Source organism: Oncorhynchus clarkii, chromosome 33 (assembly GCF_045791955.1).
Source record: "Oncorhynchus clarkii lewisi isolate Uvic-CL-2024 chromosome 33, UVic_Ocla_1.0, whole genome shotgun sequence".
Lineage (NCBI taxonomy): Eukaryota > Metazoa > Chordata > Actinopteri > Salmoniformes > Salmonidae > Oncorhynchus > Oncorhynchus clarkii.
The window spans coordinates 10,000,282-10,021,948 of NC_092179.1; the positions used below are offsets into that span (position 1 = coordinate 10,000,282).

General features: G+C 42.2%; 1 protein-coding gene across 1 annotated transcript in view; it reads left to right on the forward strand.

Moving 5' to 3' along the window:
• The first annotated feature begins 1,023 nt into the window (after nt 1-1,023).
• The window catches only part of LOC139393203 (myoD family inhibitor domain-containing protein-like), a 28,764-nt gene continuing 8,120 nt past the window's right edge, over nt 1,024-21,667 (forward strand). The window contains exons 1-4 of the mRNA XM_071141638.1: nt 1,024-1,725; nt 1,993-2,155; nt 3,840-3,968; nt 20,476-20,769. Of these exons, the coding sequence (XP_070997739.1) occupies nt 2,062-2,155; nt 3,840-3,968; nt 20,476-20,769 (517 nt within the window). The 5' untranslated portion in view covers nt 1,024-1,725; nt 1,993-2,061. The remainder of the gene's footprint in view (nt 1,726-1,992; nt 2,156-3,839; nt 3,969-20,475; nt 20,770-21,667) is intronic.

The window sequence follows — 21,667 nt, forward strand, 5'->3', positions numbered from 1 at the left end:
TAAATCACTGAGAGTGTCACCAGCAAAGCACCCCCACACCATCACACCTCCTCTTCCATGCTTCACGGTGGGAAACACACATGCGGCGATCATCCATTCACCTACTCTGCATCTCACAAAGACAGCGGTTGGAACCAAACATTTCTAATTTGGACTCATCAGACCAAAGGACAGATTTCCACTGGTCGAATGTCCATTGCACGTGTTTCTTGGACCAAGCAAGTCTCTTCTTATTATTAGTGTCCTTTAGTAGTGGGTTCTTTGCAGCAATTCAATCATGAAGGCCTGATTCATGCAGTCTCCTCTGAACAGTTGAGATGTGTCCGTTACTTGAACTCTGTGAAACATTTATTTGGGCTACAATTGCTGAGGCTGGTAACTCTAATGATGCTATCTGCAGCAGAGGTAACTCTGGGTCTTCCTTTCCTGTGGCGGTCCTCATGAGAACCAGTTTGATCATAGCACTTGACCATTTTTGAGACTGCACTTGAAGAAACTTTAAAAGTTCTTGACATTTTCCACATTGACTGACCTTCATGTCTTAAAGTAATGATAGAGTGTTGTTTCTCTTTGGTTATTTGATCTGTTCTTGCAATGATATGGACTTGGTCTTTTACCAAATAGGGCTATCTTCTGTAAAACATTCCACTATTTAACTTTTACACCTGTCAATTGAAATGCATTCCAGGTGACTACATCATGAAGCTGGTTGAGAGAATGGCAAGTGTGCAAAGCTGTCATCAAGGCAAAGGATGGCTACTTTGAAGAATCTCAAATATAAAATATATTTTGATTTTGTTTAACACTTTTTTTGGTTACTACATGATTCCATATGTGTTATTTCAAAGTTGTGATATATTCACTGCTATTGTACAATGTAGAAAATAGTAAAAATAAAGAAACACTCTGGAATGAGTAGGTATGTCCAAACTTTTGACTGGTACTGTATATATATCTACCAATAGGTGCCATTCTTTACAGGGCATTGGACAATTGTCCTGGTTGAATCTGTATTGGAATTGCACTGCTTGACTGAGGGACTTTACAGATTATTGTATGTGCGGGTTACATAGATGAGGTAGTAATTCAAAAATCATCTTGAACACTATTATTGAACACAGTGTGAGTCCATGCAACGTATTATGTTGTGAACGTACTCTTCAATACGTTTTAAACTTCAGTAGTGATCAGTTTAATAGTTAGATTTTAAAAAACGATTTGAGTCGTGTGATGACTTGGGAGGACAATCTGCATCATTCTTGGACAAGATGCATCGATGCATATCAATATAATGATAGGTGACAAGCAGACAATAATCTTAGGGGCAAATAAGCAGCAGCTATACCTTGAGGACACTTTGTTTAGGATACGGTCAAGTGGCAATAGTTTGTTAACACGCCAAAGTTGACTTTTCCGACATGTTCCCATGGTCCTTTAGACACTGCACACAAACTCTCTACTGTAATCAGAATCCGGATATGATGAAAATGTTTTAGACCAAACTTTTATCAAGCGAACCAGCAGAACGTCGAGGACATTAGGAGTAATATTACAACTCGTCCCGCGCGATAATCGGAATAACGCGAATCATTGGAAACGTATGGAAAACTTTGGAGATATTTGAATTTACAACTAGTGCTGCATTTTCAAACGAGAAGGCGTTTCACTATGGAGGAGGGATGGGAATGAGTCAAACTTGAGGCAGGGAGTTGTCATGTTTGTAAGGTACTTATCAACAAACTTATTATGCATGTGTTTACAGTGCAGGCCTATAATAAATAACCATATATGTAGAAATGTAAACTACATAGTTGCAGGTTTCCTTGTCGTTTGTATAGTTTATGTAAGGCAGTAAAGGGGGAAAACTCCACTAACTTTTAACGACATATTGTGGGTTGACGTCACTCATACTCTGCTTTCTATGAGAGAGAACCAGCATTGTCGTTCACTTGAGTGGTAGTTTGTTACTCACGTCTATATTCAAATCCCCAGGGTTAAGGGCTAAGGAGGAAAAGGAGAATCTTCGTTATCTGTCGTGTATTTCTCCAAGAGGACTGTCTCATGTCCACGGATACCGTCTTTCCTCCGGAAGGGCCTGCTGGGCCAGGGGAGAACCTTCAACAGGAGACAAGTCCTCTTCTCCCAAACTCTCACGGTATGACAATATACTGCTTGTATACTGCTGACAACATGACTCTTATGCAATTGTTGTTTACTGGTTTGGTGACGGTGTTGTACTTGTGCTCTACATCGCTTTCACTTTCAATGAACACTGGTGTCAATTTACCATTGAGGGAATATTCCATCAATAATAACTTGTTCGAGATTAGCCATCCTTGAAGTCATGATCTTGCATGTCAAAATCCACCAGTTCACCCAGAACAATAATAACAACCAACATCAACCCATTCCTGCTAAATTATATTCCTGTCGTTTTACCAGACATCAGTAATTATTCACCAGCATTAGGCATGTTAATGTTTTCATTATTTCGCAATAAAGATTGAAGGAACGCCTTGGCGACTATTAGCAGGAACCACAGCCAATTATAGTTTTTAATTAACTTTCTAGTTGCCGTAAGATTATCACATGTAAAATAAGCTTAGCCCTGTTTTTTAAAAATATTTTTTTCTTCTTTCAAACAGTCAGTGAACCGTTACCCCATCCTATTTATACCAAGCATCATTACAGCACTGTCAAAAATAGCAAAGTAGGACAGAGTAAGCAATCACAGGGACGGGTGGCAAATGAATTTTCGCTGGACCTTCAAAGCCTTTCTCAGTTAAGACTGGATTTCCCCTCTCTCAGGAGGCTGTAGATGTTCTGAGAATAGGCTAATTTATTTCTAACTGTAGTCACTAAATACAGCGATGCATCACACACTGCTACTGTAAGTGTGCATCGATCTGAGAGGGAGGGAGTCACACCAAGACTAAAGACTTGCCATCTATCAGCCCCTGCCTCTGGCTAAGATTGGGCCATATCTATCTAGAGCCACTGTGGCTCGTTCATCTATCTGCCATTGCTTACTAAACAGAGCGGCAGCATTACAGGCCTGCAACAAATACATCATCCGTCTAAGGAAAATAACATTTGCCATGTTGCGCAGTGCCATTCGTCACCTTCTTTTCCAGAACCAAACAACATGAAAGGACTATGGTTACAACCAAAACATAACCCTCCCTCCCCCCCAAAAAAAAACATACAGGAATTGTCTGAAGCAAACAGAATTTGACATTGTAGATGTTTTTGATGTTGTAGCCAATTAGCTAAACATAACAGGAATGGAGATGGCATTTTTGCATTGATCATTTAATGTACAGTATTTGATGAGGGATCACATAGTACTAATAACGTCACTCGGAGAGATGGATCTGACCATTTTTCATAGTTATCGGAGCAGGTTTTTGCCTAAATACTTTTTTCAATGTAGATGAAGGCTGTCTTTATGGTTGTAACAACCTTGGCAGGTAGTGCACACCCGAGAGTAGAGAAAATGAGATCCAGAAATCTGGCTTTGGCTTTTACCTGAAACCGCCTTGCTCCCGACTCTGTTGTGTAACCTTTCGACAAAGGACAATGTTTCCTCTGGAAAAAAATAAGGCAGCCCTGACTTGGCTTGTCCTTCTGTCCCTGATATTAGTATTGCGTCCACCGAAGTTGACCTTCTCGTCACCGTTTACATCTGTTTCTAAGTAGAAGTACATAGTGCAACTTTATTTTGTCCAGTTGAGTTGTTCAGTGGGAGTGCATGCAAACAATCTCTCTGTCTCTCTCTCCCACCTTCTTCTTCTGCTAAACAGTTGTTCATTTTCTTATGTTCTGTGCTTTGATCCTAGATGCTTGTGACCGTAACGAATCATCTGAAACTACAAACCCATCCGGAACATCGTGTCCCAGAGGCACGTCCACCGAAGGTCAAAGTCACATGACAGGGGGAAACGCGGCCTATTGTGACCCCGTTCGAAGTAAGTGTTACAATAAGGGGCACTTCGGGGAAATCCTGCTCTTACGTGTTTGCCCAGATCCTCATCTGTTACTTTACTGGGATCCACACAAAACACAATACCTAACAATTGTATTGTACGCATTGACAGAAACAATGACATTGCGACAGAAACACTCTAAACATGTATAGCCTTGTGCAGTAGCCAAGCCCAGCTATCATACCTGAGTAATGTTTTTGTCATGAACATGTTCTGTCAGGACCTTTGGACTTGTCATAAGCTGGCATCATCAAAAAACACTTGTTGTCACTAGGCCCTGTGGCAGAGTGACATATGCCCGTTGACAGATGGTCCCTCTGAAAAGTTACCCTCCCAGTTTCAGAGAGAAATGGCAAGATGGTTTTGAAGTCCAATACAATGGTCTTGTGGGATTAAATAACAATCACATGGGATGAAGTAGCATGCGTGTTCTCTCATTCTGCTATAATGACCAATAGTTGGCATGGTTGCTCTTCTAACCCTTCGGCTTTCTGTAGTGTGAGTGAGGAAATCCTGTTGTGGTTTGACTTTGACTGTCTAGGCCCAATTGTTTCAGCTTTCAGTGCACTTGAATCTTTTTAGAAGGCAAGCATAGTGTTTTACATGGCGTGTTTGCACTGAAGCCATGTTTAGAGTGAAGCGGATAACATCAAACTCAAATCAAATCAAATTTATTTATATAGCCCTTTGTACATCAGCTGATATCTCAAAGTGCTGTACAGAAACCCAGCCTAAAACCCCAAACAGCAAGCAATGCAGGTGTAGAAGCACGGTGGCTAGGAAAAACTCCCTAGAAAGGCCAAAACCTAGGAAGAAACCTAGAGAGGAACCAGGCTATGTGGGGTGGCCAGTCCTCTTCTGGCTGTGCCGGGTGGAGATTATAACAGAACATGGCCAAGATGTTCAAATGTTCATAAATGACCAGCATGGTCAAATAATAATAATCACAGGCAGAACAGTTGAAACTGGAGCAGCAGCACGGCCAGGTGGACTGGGGACAGCAAGGAGTCATCATGCCAGGTAGTCCTGAGGCATGGTCCTAGGGCTCAGGTCCTCCGAGAGAGAGAAAGAAAGAGAGAATTAGAGAGAGTATACTTAAATTCACACAGGACACCGGATAGGACAAGAGAAGTACTCCAGATATAACAAACTGACCCTAGCCCCCCGACACATAAACTACTGCAGCATAAATACTGGAGGCTGAGACAGGAGGGGTCAGGAGACACTGTGGCCCCATCCGATGATACCCCCGGACAGGGCCAAACAGGAAGGATATAACCCCACCCACTTTGCCAAAGCACAGCCCCCACACCACTAGAGGGATATCTTCAACCACCAACCTACCATCCTGAGACAAGGCCGAGTATAGCCCACAAAAATCTCCGCCACGGCACAACCCAACGGGGTTCTTTATTTGTGAGATAAAAAAAATCTCCCTTACTAGCGCTGACTTTGCTGATAGCTACTTTGAGGAGAAATGTACTGTGATACGTGGTTGTCCCGCCGAGCTATCTTAAGATGAATGCACGAACTGTAAGTCGCTCTGGAGAGGAGCGTCTGCTAGATCAGGGTTTCCCAAACTCTCTGGTGGGGGCCCCCTAGGTGCACGTTTTGGTTTATGCAGTAGCACTACACATCTGATTCAAATAATCACAGCTTGATGGTGAGTTGGTTATTTGAATCAGCTATGTAGTGCTAGGGGAAAACCAAAATGTGCACCTCTGGGGGGGGGGGGGTCCCAGGACTGAGTTTGGGAAACCGTGTGCTAAGTGACTCAAATGTAAATATGCTACACTCCTGAAATATCCAGTTACTAACGAAAGAAGGGGCCATAGCAACAAAGGAATCTGTGGTTATTTTGCAGTCAAGGTGAGACACACTTGGTTGTTTCTTAACCCTTTACACTCATACCGGTATACAAGTTGAAAATAATAAGCGTCTACATTGGAACGTTGTGGCTGTACAGTAGCATGCTATACATGACATCAGAGCTCTGGCTCTGTGCTTCACAGCGCTGTATGGGTTTTGACTGGCAGGCGTTCTGAGGTTGAGCACCGCACGCGAGAAGAGTTAAAGACTGTTCTTTGCGTTTATAAAAGTGCATTGAAATTGCTTAGGAGCTGTGCACACTTTGGTGAGGTGTGTGGCCACTTGGAGACCCTCAACCAAACCTGTCATTTTTTTGGGGGGGGGGGGGTCTTATGATGCACCTACCCCACATTTCCCAGGAATAGTCTTATCATGTTACTGAATGTCTCCGGAGTATTTTCAGATTTCGTTATCAACAAATGCGGCAAAATGTACAGTAAATGTGAAATGCAGATAAAATCAACAGTGTAATGGTTTGGATTCAGTCTTGTCAGGTGAACTGTTGTGTCCTCACCTTTTTATAGTGTAATAATTGTCCCATTATCTCCAAACTGTTCCCTTTCAGCTGCTACCATGGTTATGCAGTGTAATGGTTTGGATTCAGTCTTGTCAGGTGAACTGTTGTGTCCTCACCTTTTTATAGTGTAATAATTGTCCCATTATCGCCAAACTGTTCCCTTTCAGCTGCTACCATGGTTATGCAGTGTAATGGTTTGGATTCAGTCTTGTCAGGTGAACGGTTGTGTCCTCACCTTTTTATAGTGTAATAATTGTCCCATTATTGCCAAACTGTTCCCTTTCAGCTGCTACCATGGTTATGCAGTGTAATGGTTTGGATTCAGTCTTGTCAGGTGAACTGTTGTGTCCTCACCTTTTTATAGTGTAATAATTGTCCCATTATCTCCAAACTGTTCCCTTTCAGCTGCTACCATGGTTATGCAGTGCAATGGTTTGGATTCAGTCTTGTCAGGTGAACTGTTGTGTCCTCACCTTTTTATAGTGTAATAATTGTCCCATTATCGCCAAACTGTTCCCTTTCAGCTGCTACCATGGTTATGCATATGCTTTTCACATTTCTTCTGTAAAACATTTCAATTCCCAACGAGTGTAAAGGGTTAATAAGCAATGTAAACACTTCCTTGTGCGTCGTTGTGCCCTTTTGTTCAGCAGAAATAATAGGGGAAACAAATAAGTTGATTGGAAAGTTCTCACCGTTTTTGAATGGAAAGTGAATGTCAACCTATTTCCAACTCTGAGTCCCACGGAGTTAGAAACGGAACAGGTTGTTTCTATTATCACAGTTCTTTCCAGAATGTTCTGCCAGTTCATTACCAACCCAATCTCTTGTCTTGAGGTGTCACTATTAACCCACTCACAATGCCTCTTACTGCTTGTCATTTAGCCTGCCAAGTTTGCCAAAGCAATATTTTACACTTAAATCACACTGTCTTTTGCCAAAGAGGCTAAAGCAATCTCATTACCTCAAGATTGACTGTTTGAAACAAACTCGATAATCCACATTCCAGGTTAGTACAAGCAGTAGAATCAGAAAAAACTCAAACTCCTCTAAAACCCTGTTGTGTTTGCCACTCCATAAGGAGAGTGTGTTGTCAGGCAACACTAATAGCAACAACAACCTGATTGCTTCCATCCATGTAGCTGTAAGAGGATTGTTTACATTCTGATGCAGCAGCTCTTTGTTTCTAGGCTGTTAAACTTTTCCAGGGCGCCTTTTCGCTCTTACGCTAATTGACTTGCCATTGGTTTGTTTACCGGCGCAGCTTCAAACAGGTCTCTACTGTAGCTAGCAGGTTTAAGTAGGTGTTCTGATGGTCATGGAATTTTGGATGATGGGAATTGGCCACCCAAATGACCACGGTCACCGTAATAACGGAATGGCAAAAAAAAGTATTTAAAAAAAACGTTGAGGTAAATTTTCTCCTCTTCCTTCCTGACAAAAATACATTCCAATGCATCATTTTAATGGACTTTCTACATTGCCATTACAATTATTGCATCACAATACCAGGCAGCCATTGCGAGTGTACGTGAGTAAAATTGCCACACTAATGTAGGCCGTCCTGTCTTCAGTCAGCTGTTTGTTCCACACCCATATTAAAAGATAGCCCTTTAAATATATATATATATTTTTAAAGGGCTATGACTGTTATTTTATTTTCATGTAGTTCTTCATTCGTAACTTTCGGTTACAAGGTTATTGTGCCAGCCCTAAGTGTAGGCTATGTAGTGTACTCCATGGTGTTCTGCCTTACTTGCATGTGAAATGCATCACTTTCATCTACAAAATAAAGAAGTCTGTGCCAACAGTTTTTTAATGTAGCAATTGTAGTCAACCCCCCACAGACTGTGTTTGGGGAATATGAAAGTGAGGGAGACGACAAATCTCCTTTTGAGCGATAGGTACAGGAACATGTGTTAGTCACTTCAAATAATGATTTAAAATACCCAACCTGTGTATAGAGGGCCTGCTTGACTCTAATGAAGCCCTCGCTTACTGAAACAGGAAATCATCTTACCGACCACATAGTGCCACTTTACTGCTTTTTCTTTCCTCCCGCTGTCCGACTTCCAACTTGTTGGGTGCCCTAGGCTGCATGGGATCTGTCTGGGTCTGTTGTTTTTTTATTAGCCTGAATCAAAACAGAGAAGCTGGCGCTTGTTATTTGAACATGTTGACTATTTCTGTCTTAAAGGGTAACTTCAGCTTTTTTTTTTTTTTTTTACACCTTTTGTCAGGTGAGAAGTTGTGGGTGGGGAGATGCTCATAAATATTTATTTTGCTGGTGGGTAAACTTAGTTTTTCCTGATCCTAACACTTTCTCACTAAAGCATACTTACCAGAAGTCCACTGGCACTCTGATAATACAATTCTGTGCATTGCGAGTATATTAGGCTCTGGACAGTTGACGCACAGTGGTAAGGCGCTGAGTTCTTTATCTATTGCCACCTGTGGTGTAAGTTCGAGTCCCCAATGGGGCACAAAAATAATTGAAATGTGGACTCACATTTATTCCGTTCTTGCTTTGGGAAGAAAAGTGCAATCAGCACCTTCAAAATGAAAATCAGGGAATCAATTAAATCCAACCCGCATTGCAGTATTTATGCAGTAGCTCTTTTTGGGGGGGCTCACGAGTGGCACAGTGGTCCAAGGCACTGCATCTCAGTGCTAGTGTCACTACAGACACCCTGGTTCGAATCCAAACTGTATCATAACCGGCCGTGATTGGGAGTCCCATAGGGCGGCACTCAATTGGCCCAGCTTCGTCCGGTGTAGGCCATTTTTGTAATTAAGAGTGTGTTCTTAACTGACTTGCCTAGTTAAATAAAATGGTCAAATTAACTCTAATTGGTTTTGGGCACTGTAAAAAAAAAAACTACTGCTACCAGGGGGTAGTAGTTACAGGTATGGTTTCACTTTTCAGAATAAAAAGTATTTGGGCACAGGAAAAATATCTGCCCCTTGTGGGATTAGAACTCACAACCAGTGAACTATGAGCCAACTGTTGTAGTAGACTGCCAGTCATAGAGATTGGGAAAATAGTTGTCATGACAATGGTGGTCATCTGTCTTTTGACGATGGATGTAGCAATGAATATAAACGTATAATCCTCATAGCCTAAACTACCGTTCAAAAGTTTGGAGTCATTTAGAAATGTCCTTGTTTTTGAATGAAAGGCAAAAAAAAATTGTTGTCCATTTTAAAATAACATCAAATTGATCAGAAATAGTGTAGACATTGCTAATGTTGTCAGTGTAGACATTGCTAATGTTGTAAATTACTATTGTATCTGGCAATGGCTAATTTATATTTATTATTTATATAATAATAATACATTTATGGAATATCTACATAGGTGTACGGAGGCCCATTATCAACAACCATCACTCCTGTGTTCCATTGGCACGTTGTGTTAGCTAATCCAACGTTATCATTTTAAAAGGCTAATTGATCATTAGAAAACCATTTTGCAATTATGTTAGTTACCACAGCTGAAAACTGTTGTCCTGATTAAAGAAGCAATAAAACCATCAGTATTTTTGGGTTCGATTCAATTAAAAATCTGCCGTTTCCAGCTACAATAGTCCTTTACCACATTAACATTGTTTACACTGTATTTCTGATCAATTTGATGTTTTTTTAATGGACAAAAAGTTTAGTTTCTTTCAAAAACAATGACATTTCTAAGTGAATCCTAACCTTTGAACTGTAGTGTTCATGTTTGTTTTTTCTTCATAAAAGCACATAGGTGTGTGAAACGGTAAGCAAAAATGTTGAATTTGATCATGTGTGGAAACGTGCCTTACTGCCTTTTTGAATTTTGTGTAACGTCAGTGGTCAAGGAAGCATGTAGCTAAATGTATTGGCACACTCCACATACCAAGGCCATTGCCAAATAAGGCGCGCTGTCACCTGCTTTTATAGTAAGCATTGAGGTGGTACCACCCAGCACATCTAGAAGGGAGTGGATTTCATACTGAATCTCTCCCTTTTTATAGTAAGCATTGAGGTGGTACCACCCAGCACATCTAGAAGGGAGTGGATTTCATACTGAACCCCACCTTTGAGATAACATAGAAGAACCTTCTCAAGCTAGAGTAGAGTTGATCTTCTAGGGGTAAAACGAGCTAGATTTACTACTAAAAGACCAATATATCACTTGCAACAAACTGTTAAAATGAAGACCAGAATTTAAGTGTTTCACTACAACTTAGCCTAAAACAACTGGTTTCAGATTTAAATTAAGTTACTCTTCAACAGTTAACTTGAGCTAAATAACGCAAGTTTATTTCTGACCTTAATTATGCAAAGCGTGAAGGGCATGTATGTTCAGGTCACTGTTTTTTTTGTTAGAGCCCTTCACCTATAAGGCCCCAGTATGTGGCAGCTAGCAGGGTCTTGTGAGGCTCGGCCCCTAGGGGAATACACTCAGGTGATATCTCCTCCAGACTGGGCTTTGGCTCTGCAGGCCCGGGCCTTAAATAAATTGCCATGACCTAACGCCAGTTTTAGGTGTTTAATCGCCACATTATTCACTGTGATTGTCAAAGAGTTGAAGTGCTCTCGCCGTGGATAAAGAAGAACCCTGGCTGCTCAAATGATTCTGTCGCCTTGAAAAGAAAGACATTAGTGTGGCCTTTGTGTGAATCCATGATGGTGCTTTTACTCTGGAAGCTTCAAGGTTATTACCAGGGTGTAGAAATGACCTTTTTAGGTAGTTCATATTTGACACTTCCAATGGTAGATGTGTTGATGAATTGTTGCAGAAGAGCTTGCTTATTGATGCCTCAATATAGCATCTATGAAATCAATGCAGAATAGTGAGATGTCCAGGAATCGTCATTGTTTTGAATAGTGTTGTGTCAAGACGAGTTAGACCCACATACAAAATGTAGCACCCTAGTAAACAGGCTAAGATCCTGTGAACTTCGGAAACGTTCCTATATCATCAATATTCAAAACATGTGTCTCATCAATTTTGTTGTGCTATTCTTTCTGCCAAAAAGAACAGCATGGTTGTTGTTATCCATGAGCTAAATCTTTCTTGTAATCCAGTAGACCCCTGTCTCTACTGAACAAAATGTGTCTAAAACAAGAGTGCATTAAAAACAGAGGCATCATTTTCAAGTGATTACTTACCCGTGGGTCATGGAATCAAAAACAGTATAAATAGGGTGAAAAGGTAGCACAGGGGTTGATTAAAATGGCCATTGTAATTATTTCCTCATTGTCTTGCTGTAGATGGATTTCATATGGGACAGTTTAAGCATTCAAATGAGCATTTCCAGAAGTGTTGAAGCATTTTCATTGTGGATGTTTTAAACAAAAAAAAAAAGAGATTGAAAATACTAAAGTGAAATGATTAGATACAATGCCTTCGGAAGGTATTCAGACCCCTTGACTTCCACATTTTGTTAGGTTACAGCCTTGTTCTAAAATTGATTAAATAGTTTTCCCCCCTTATCAATCTACATAAAATACCCCATAATGACAGCAAAAACAAGTTTTTAGAAATTGTTGCTAATTTATTAAAACATCACATTTACATACGTATTCAGACCCTTTACTCAGTACTTTGACACACTTTGCTAGCTTGGCACACCTGTATTTGGGGAGTTTCTCCCATTATTCTCTGCAGATCCTCTCCAGCTCTGTCAGGTCGCATGGGGAGCGTTGCTGCACAGCTATTTTCTGTTCTCTCCAGAGATCTTCGATCGGGTTCAAGTCCGGGCTCTTGACTGGGCCACTCAAGGACATTCAGAAACTCCGGTGTTGTCTTGGCTGTGTGGTTAGGGTTGTTGTCCTGTTGGAAGGTGAGCATCATGAGGTCCTGAGTGCTCAGGGGCAGGTTTTCATCAAGGATCTCTCTGTACTTTGCTCCGTTCATCTTTGCCTCGATCCTGACTAGTCTCCCAGTCTTTACCGCTGACAAAACATCAACCCAGCATGATGCTGCCAACACCATGCTTCCCCATAGGGATTGTGCCAGGTTTTCTCCAGATGTGACGTTTGGTATTCAGGCCAAAGTGTTCAATCTTGGTTTCATCAGTCCAGAGAATCTTATTTCTCATGGTCTGGGAGTATTTAGGTGCCTTTTGGCAAACTCCAAGCCATTGTCATGTGTCTATTACTGAGGAGTGGCTTCCATTTGGCCACTCTACCATAAAGGTCTGATTGGTGGAGTGCTGCAGATATGGTTGTTCTACTGGAAGGTTCTCCAATCGCCACAGAGGAACTGTGGAGCTCTGTCAGTGACCATCGGGTTCTTAGTTACCTCCCTGACCAAGGCACTTCTCCCCTGATTTCTCAGTTTGGCCAGGCTGTCAGCTCTAGGAAGAGTCTTGGTGATTCCAAACTTCTTCCATTTAAGAATGGTGGAGGCCACTGTGTTCTTGGGGACCTTCAATGCTGCAGACATTTTTTTGGTACCCTTCCCCAGATCTGTGCCTTGACACAATCCTGTCTCTGAGTTTTACGGACAATTCCTTCGAACTCATGGCTTTGTTTTTGCTCTGACGTGCATTGTCAACTGTGTTATATAGACAGGTGTGTGCCTTTCCAAATCATGTCCAATCAATTGAATTCACCACAGGTGGACTCCAAACAAGTTGTAGACACTTAAATGTAAACAGGATGCACCGAAGCTCAATTTCGAGTCTCGTAGCAAAGGGTCTGAATACTTATGTAAATAAGGTATTTCAGTTTTTAATTGGTAAAACATTTATAAAAATTCCTACTAACTTGTTTTCCCTATGGCATTATGGGCTATTGTGTGTAGAAGGCTGAGGATTTTGATTTAATCCATTTTAGAATAAGGCTGTAATGTAACCATGTGAAAAAAGTCAAGGGGTTTGAATACTTTCTGAAGGCACTGTATTCACACCCATCTGTGTACTGAAATCTTATACACAAATATTTCTAATGTGTGGATATCTTATCACCGCCATAATGCAAATAAACAAGGTTATTGGCTATGGAGAACAAAATATTGTTTTGCCGTGTTGGAGGGAAGATTTGAATACTCAAACACATTCAAATTGTCAGTTTTGTAATCGGAGTAAAACACACAGGCCTAGATCTCATTCCCTAGTTTACCTGTCTTCTTGGAGCAGTCAGAGCAGGTGTGCACAGAGCTCCGCTATATCAACTCTACTGCAAAGGCTCTGCTGCATTCCCTGAACAGCAATGCCCTGGTGCAGCTCCACTGTGTTGGTTCCCGAACCAACTCCACAATACAGCACAGAGAGAGTGCCTTGGAGAAGAGAGAAGGAAACCTCTCTCTCTCTCTCTCTCTCTCTCACACACACACACACACACACACACACACACACACACACACACACACACACACACACACACACACACACACACACACACAGGGTCCCACTTCAAATGAGAGCAGTGCAGGGGGGATTACTTGGCTTCTAACAGGGTTTTGGCTCCAACATTAAGGTTAAAACCCTTTTCTATTACAGAGATCTCTAGTGATGTTGCCCTCACGATGTTTGCAGGTTCACCACCTCTCTGGTAGGTCATTCTACCAGGGCTCTGATCACTGGACTGTGACTGGGGACCCGGCTGGGCTGGCTCCATTCAGACACCGTGCAGACGGCGCTCCCTGGCTAGAGCTGAAATCAATACGGCCGTCTCCGTTAAAAACCCACTCAGAGGCAGACTAGCACCTCTGTCCCCTAGTCTGATCACACAGCTTAAGGCCCTGATTGGCACCTCTGAAGACAAAGACCATTGACCCACAGCTGTCCCATTAGCTCTGGTTAATGCTCAGATTGATACTGAGCAAATAAAGGAACCATGTCTATAGATATTTTTTATAGACTGACTGCCCCATACAGACCCTATACTAGCTGGCCGTTATGGACAGCTCAGTTTTGCCTAGTTCCTTTTGTAGTTTTTTGTTGCTGTGTGTTGATTTGGAATGCATCTGTCCTCCTCTCAGGTGCTGTTAGTACAGTAATGCCCTCCCTCCAGATGCACTGTGCCCCTTTTTGAATTTCAAAAGTCTGTTTCCTGTGGAATTTGTAGCTAACTTCAGCATAGAGATTTAGAAATTTGTGGAATCTGTGAGTCATCAATGTAACTGAAGCTGAAAATAATCTCCTCACTCTACTTCGCTGCTGCTTAATTTTGGTTTTGAGTCGTCAGAGAGGGTGGAGCACTCTGCGAGTATGGAGTCTGGCAGCTCCCCTAGGCCTGCTCTGAGTCACGTCATAATTGATCTTTCTAGAAAATGTGGTAGATGCTATGTGCTATATGTGAATTTTCTTAAACTTGTGAAGACATGTTTACATTTGATTTTACTACGTTCCTCTCTTGCTCTCAGATGGAAACAGATTGGGGAACATTTTGGATTTTATAAAGTTTAAGACAGTCACAGCACAGGTCTTTTGTTGTTGTGTTTTATGTTGGAGGAAAAGGAGGGAGAAAAGTATAATTTTTAAGGCTGTGGTGGATGTCTTTGATCTGTTCGTTTATGCTACATTAGCACCACTCAAATTAGCAGCACACCAAATTCCACACAACACAAGAGGGGGAACGAGAAGAACTTCAACGCCTGTGAGCTTTTGGCGTTTGCACAATGTGAATGATTTCCCTCTCAATGTGATTCATTTAAGAGAGAACGACATCTCATTGGGTGATTTTTAATGATTTGGATAGCAGTCAGACATATTAATCTCGCCAAATGTTCCGTTTTGAAATCGAAGGGTAATTGATGATAGCCTCCACCTCCCCCAAGAGCGCCTGAAAGGTTCAGGTCGTCGAATCAAGCTCTTGTCTTTCAAGTTGCCTTCTCCACTGTAAAATGTAATTAAGCAGAACAAGGTCCGAAGGGGTTATTTCCCCCCCCCCCCAATCAGCGGCGAAATTACCAAATTTGAAATGAGTAAATCCCAGACGCCCTGCTTTCCTTGTCATTGTTATCAAGAGGGTGAGAGAGAGGCAGTCTAAAATAGGGAAGAGACTGCAAACAAGGGAAAGAGAGGATGGCTCAGAATATTAAAACACTCAAGTGTCAGATCACTACAGCAGGTTACATTTGAAGGCCCAAATTTGAATGATAATTTGTCACAGAGAATTAAGTGTGCCACGGTGAAAACCAGCTGAGTAGTAGTAACTTTCCTCATTCAAAACGGCAAGAAAATAAGACATTACTGTAGATATGGATGTTTCTCCAGGAATTAGATGCTATATTATAAAATACCATCAGAATGGAGGGTAGGAGGGCTAATGGAGTTAAAACACTACTGTCGCATAACCTGTCACGTCCTGCTGATAGAGTATCCTATCAGAGAAGGTCATTTAGTTCCCTCAACAGGCACAGATGGCCGATGGTCACTAGGCTAAGATGAATAGAGCTGTGTGTGATCAGTTGGGTGGTTACTTTCTTACTATAGGAGTGATCTGACATTACCACGACAACCACCACAGAGTCATCCTGAGATTGTCACATGTTTTATTCTGTTGAAGCATGATACATTTTCCTGTTACGCTGCATGTGTTGAATGCCTTCCTGCTATACAATTATTTTTTAGGTGAATGCTAGTGTCCATTAATTAGTTAGACTAGGCTTGTTGGACTAGTTTATCTAGGCTATTCTAAGCTACAGCACCCTAACACTCATCAACATTTTCACGCTAGATTTGAATCAATTTGAATGCAATTAAAATGCAATTTTTTTTACGCCTGATGCTCACATGTGCGATGATCACAGCCTGGGTTGTGTTGAGTTGGAGGAGTTGAAAGGACAACTCATGATGACTCTGACATTGCATGTCGCTTCCAACAACCTGTCCTCTGACACAATAAAGAAAGTCCTTGTCACAGAGTTGGAAGGTCAAACTGTAAATGAGCTTTGATATGCCGAAGGATTTTTTTTAAATCAGAGCCTTTGTAATAACATTTATGGTGCTATTCCCCCCCCCCCCTCCTTCTCCACATATAATTCCCCTGGTTTTGCGTCTATAACTATGGGAATGGGAGACGTATAATTTCTAATGAGAAAATCTATCCCTTTTTGGATTGAGCAACCCAGCCAGCCAGACATTACAGGGGTGTTTGTTAGGAGGGGAAACGCCACCCCAGGCTGTTTAGGGGACGATGAGACTGCTGCTAGGTCATGGGCACATTCACAAATTAGCATTTCGATCAACCAGGTATAAGGCCAGAACATGTACAGGAGACATGTTTATAATATGTACATATGTAATGAGTACAAAGATAAACAAACAAGTTACTTGGAGAATTACCATTTTAAGTGTCTTTCAGTGTTTCTGAAAGAGATGCTCCTGTTGGATTAGTTTACATCTTGTTTGTCATATTTGTCCGCCCCCCCTGTGAGTATTCCACAGTGCATTTGACAAGTGTGCTGTATCTGGCTAGCTGTTAGGAGATGTTGCTGGGTGGATCTGTTTAGCCTGCTGACGTGTGACATTTGAATAACTAACTGTATGTTCCTTATGATAGGCATCCTAATAGGTCTCTGCAAACAGAACTCTCTCTCCCGTTTAATATTACAAAGGATTGAGCCATAGAAGCACAGCGTTCTATGTTTTTCAATCCAGCTCCTGCCTTACCTATGACTTACAGTGTAGTAATGTGCAAATGAGAATTTCCAAGCTGCCCTGTTTTGACCTCTTAGTCGTATACAGCACATTTGAGTTGATGTTCATATTCCTGTGTCTTCCTGGTGGGTCAGTGCTATACTCGTGTCTTTTGGGTGCAATTTTGAATTCTTCCTGTAGGACCTATTTTCTGGCACACAAAACAAAACGTAGGTGTTTATACCCAGTTTTACATACAGAGCGATCCCGCACACAGACCGTAGCGCGCTCTAGGCGCACCGGTGCTGCTGTCCCCATGACGTGGGGGTACTACTTGCTGAAAACTTGGTGACAAATGGCAATTTATATTTGTGTGTTCTTCATGAATCCATCAAACAATGGCCTTTAAAAAAAAAAAAAAATGTTTTAAATGCTCCCAAGATATTTGAGCCTGTCAGATATAAGGGACCAAATTGGGATGCTGCTTAGACAGTCAAGAACCACTCACCCCCAGTTCCCTCTGATATGTTTGACAGCCTGTGTAGAGGAATACTCCATGTATTATTCAACTACAGATGTACACTCCCAACAGTTGTTGTGTTAGAAATAGGGTGGTTAGAAGTCCAATTTGAAGTGTGCTTTTTTTCTTCATCGCCTAAACATGTTTTTTTAATGCGATCTGTCAGGTTGTGTACGTCCACCAGCTCCGAACAAGTTTTTGTGGTAAACCACTCAACTGTTCAATTTTAATCGCTTATGATTATTTAAACTTCTGGGGGGATTTTTTAATATATTTTTTTTTGTTCCCTTGTCTGGGTAGGAATATTGACTTTGTAGTGCATTTATATTACATAGGCATTTATATTGTATACCTGATCTATAGAGTATACAGTTGTTATCCAAGTTGATGTTTGACTGTTATTGTCTATTGCTGCTAGTTCTATTTCTCTCTTATTACCAGAAGGAGTTCTACAGTATATTCTATGTTCTACAAGCTGGCTTGGTTCAGTGTGGTTACATGGTTCATCATGTCGTCATCTTTGGCAGGATCATCATTAACGTGATCAATGATTCTGAATGTTACCCTGTTCATTCATCTTTGTCTCCCATTGCCTTCTCTGGGTAAAAAATAAAAATGTCTGCCAGAGACACTGGGAACCTGTCCCTGGAAATGTGTCTTCCTTGGCTCGCACTTGAACCACTTTCTAGGCTTTCTAGTGTGTCGGAAACCCAAACCGCTGCTGTTTTATCTGGTGGTTTCCTAATAACTATTTATACTTCGTAAATTGAAAGCTTGACTTTCTCCAAAGGGAAAGGTAATTATGCTGGCTGAGGCAGGGAATAGACAGACTGTGTGTTGGTCGTTTGTGGATGCCTCCATGACCTCTGTATGAGAAAAGAGACTGCTTTATTACACAAGCTGCTATGGGTAATTTATTTCATAGGCAAATGTAGTCTTTTAGGCCAGAGTGTGGCGTCACATAGTCCTGCCTACATACTGTGTTTGTACCCACCCAGTAGGCTATTTCAGTAAAGGGTATTGAGCTTATTATATTATCACTTTTTACATTTACCCCCTTTTCTCCCCAATTGTGTGTTATCCAATTGGTAGTTAGTTTTGTTTCATTGCTGCAACTCCCCTACGGACTCCGGAGAGGCGAAGGTCGAGAGCCATGCGCCGCACTGCTTCTTGACACACTGCTCGCTGAACCCGGAAGCCTGCCGCACCAATGTGTCGGCGGAAATGCCGTCCAACTGACAACCGAAGTCAGCTTGCAGGCACCCGGCCCGCCACAAGGAGTTGCCAGAGCATGGTGAGACAAGGAAATCCCGGCCAGCCGAACCCTCCCCTAAGCCGGACAACGACGGGCCAATTGTGCGCCGCCTCATGGGTTTCCCGGTCACGGCCTGCTGTGACACAGCCTGGGGTCGAACCCGAGGCTGTAGTGATGCAGTGCCTTAGACCGCTGCGCCTCTTGGGTGGCAAGCTTAAGATAACTTTTGTACCAGTTTATATTATGGTGTGTTTGTTGCCGATTCTGAATTCCACTGTTACAAAATGTGCCTTATCACAGAATAGATTGTTGATGTTCACTATAGAAGAACAAAATTGATATCACACAAGTTACATGTGGATATGGTGAAAGAAAACAACAAGTAATTGTTGAATCTCCTTGTTAGCCACCATAGTTTACTAACAATGTCACGTAAAAAGCTGTCAAATCCATCAACCTGGGTTTAAACCAGAGCATAATGAATTCTCCTTTGTGCTAATTCAATTTGCATTGAAACCTGATCCCAAAAGTCTTATTTGTTTATAGAGGCAGCATGCGGACCACTGTACGAGGAGACAAAGCAGTGTCTCTCTTTAATTGCATAGTTTTGCATCTACATTCTCGTCAGAGAAGTCTCTGAGTGGGTGCTGAGTGTTGTAAAAAAAAAAAAAATAAACGTTTGGCTAGAGCTCCATTTTCCTTTCTCTTGTTAACAATTTGTACTAGTTGGTGAGCAGACAGGAACGAAAGAATGGGCATTTTCAGATCGCTGTTTGGTGCATCCACTTTGACTTGGAAAAGTTCAGGTACAGTCGTAGCACTCTGCAAATCAACACTACATCGTGTGGCTGTCGCCAACAAAGTTCCCCTGTGAGTGTTGTATTGCTGAATGGGCCGCCGCTTGTACAGCACTCGCACCCTAAAAATGCAGAGGTTGTGAAAAAGAAAGGGGGAGAAACCCTAAAGAGCTGAATAATTCAACGGAGATCAATAAGTCACCGTGCTGCTACTTGTCTCTCCTTTGTGATGCAGATGGGACGTAAAATGCAGGCGCTAGCTAGCTCCCTGTAGAGCTGGAGGTGCAGGAGTCTCTTCCCCTGGAAATGTCACCGCTCCCTTTATTTTATCAGATGCCCGACGTTCATTTGTTCGGGGGTTGACTCTTCATGGCTGGCTGCTACCTGTCACACGTGGAGCGACTGTAAGAGTGTGAAGAGCCAGAGCTTTGCGAAAGGGGAAGGGAAATCACTACTCTACTGTAGCAGAGGCAGGAATGCATGATCAGTCTCTCTCTCTCTCTCTCTCTCTCCGTCTTAACTCACCTGGGTGCTTCTCCAAGAAAACGCTGTTCAATCACTGTTCACCTACAGGGATACTGTACTGTGTGATCATTTGGCTGTGGTGAAGGTTGCATCCTCTTCTGTGCTCTTGTATTTGTTAAGGATCCACAATGACAGTACAAGAAAAGGACAGTTGTTGAAGGTTTAGCCTCGGGATTCCCATATCTGCTCTGATGGTATAAAAAGATCAAAACGAGAAATCTTGAGGGTTACAAAAAAAGTAACCTTAAGTGACTTATTTGGTACTTGACATGAGCACATAACAAAGACACGCAGTACCTTGAACCTTCTAAACATCCTTCTCTATATAACCTGAGTAGAGAATAAATGCCATGTTCTCTGTCAAACATGCTCAAAGCACAGTAAGTCCTCACTAACTGAAAAGAGAGGAGTGTGACCTTAAAAAAAAAAACTTTTCCCATCCAGCTCAACCTCAGCCGCTGCCCCAGCCAACCACCTCTGCGCAGGGAGAGCCCGACGAGGGAGGAGAAGATACTGCTTCTACCAGCAGTCAAAATGACCACCAATCCTCCACCGGCCTGAGTAACGGCAATGGAATTCGCCGGCAATGTACCTGTGGGGTGGAGCAGCACCCATCGCCCGGCGTCTCCCAGAAGATGCAGAGCCAGCTTCGTTCCAGCCTGTCGGTCAACAGCGACAGCAGCAGACAGAGTAAGGGAAGCTCCACCGGATCCCACAAGCCTGGGACATTACCAGAGGGTGAGTTATAAGTACTGGGCGCCGACTGTACACACACATACTCTGTCTTATATAGAACACACTCTCTCACCAGGAGGTAAGTACTGTGCTCCAACTTAAGGTCATTAGAGTCACTCACACACGAATAATCACACAATGAACACGCACATCCTTCATCTGCTTGGCTTGACTTTCCCCTATAGCACTTCATCAACACCTTTAGGGCACGTCTTCCACTATTTAAAATGCTATTTGTGGAGGGGACAGAATAGACAGTCAAAAATGGACAGATTCTGTCGGTTGTCTTATTTTAATGATGAAAGTACACTTTCATTTGGTCAAGGCCTGCTTCCTATGGCTTTATTTTACTCAACAACAACCGAAAGGATGGATTTTAGAATTCAGGAGGAACCATCATTTTCTCTGGTGTTGTGCGGAGGTGAGTGTAATGAAGGTGATTGGTGTTCTGAATGACTAGTGGTCAGTAAGGTGTGACCCGCTAATGAGGCTGAGCCGCCCAGGTTGCCTGCGAAGTGTCATCCCTCCTTTCATACCTTCCTCCCTCTGCATGGGCTCATGTCTGTCCTCCAGTCTCCAGCCCCACTGTGGCTCCTCATTAACAGTGGCTCTGTCTGTCTGGGAGTCACACACACACACACATCCTCTTTTTTTATCTTGTAACAGCTGTCTGCTATCTGTTATCTGCTATCCATTATCTAACCTGCCTGCTGCTCCCTGCTTATCATCGCCTCGTCTCGGACTCCTCTCAATTTGTCTTTTACTTTGTCTTATAGAGGAAGAGGGAGTTAAAATAAGATTGGATGATAGGAAGTGTGATACAGTGAGTTCCAAAAGTATTGAGACAGTGACAGTTTTTATCTTAGCTCTGTACTCCAGCACTTTGGATTTGAAATGATAC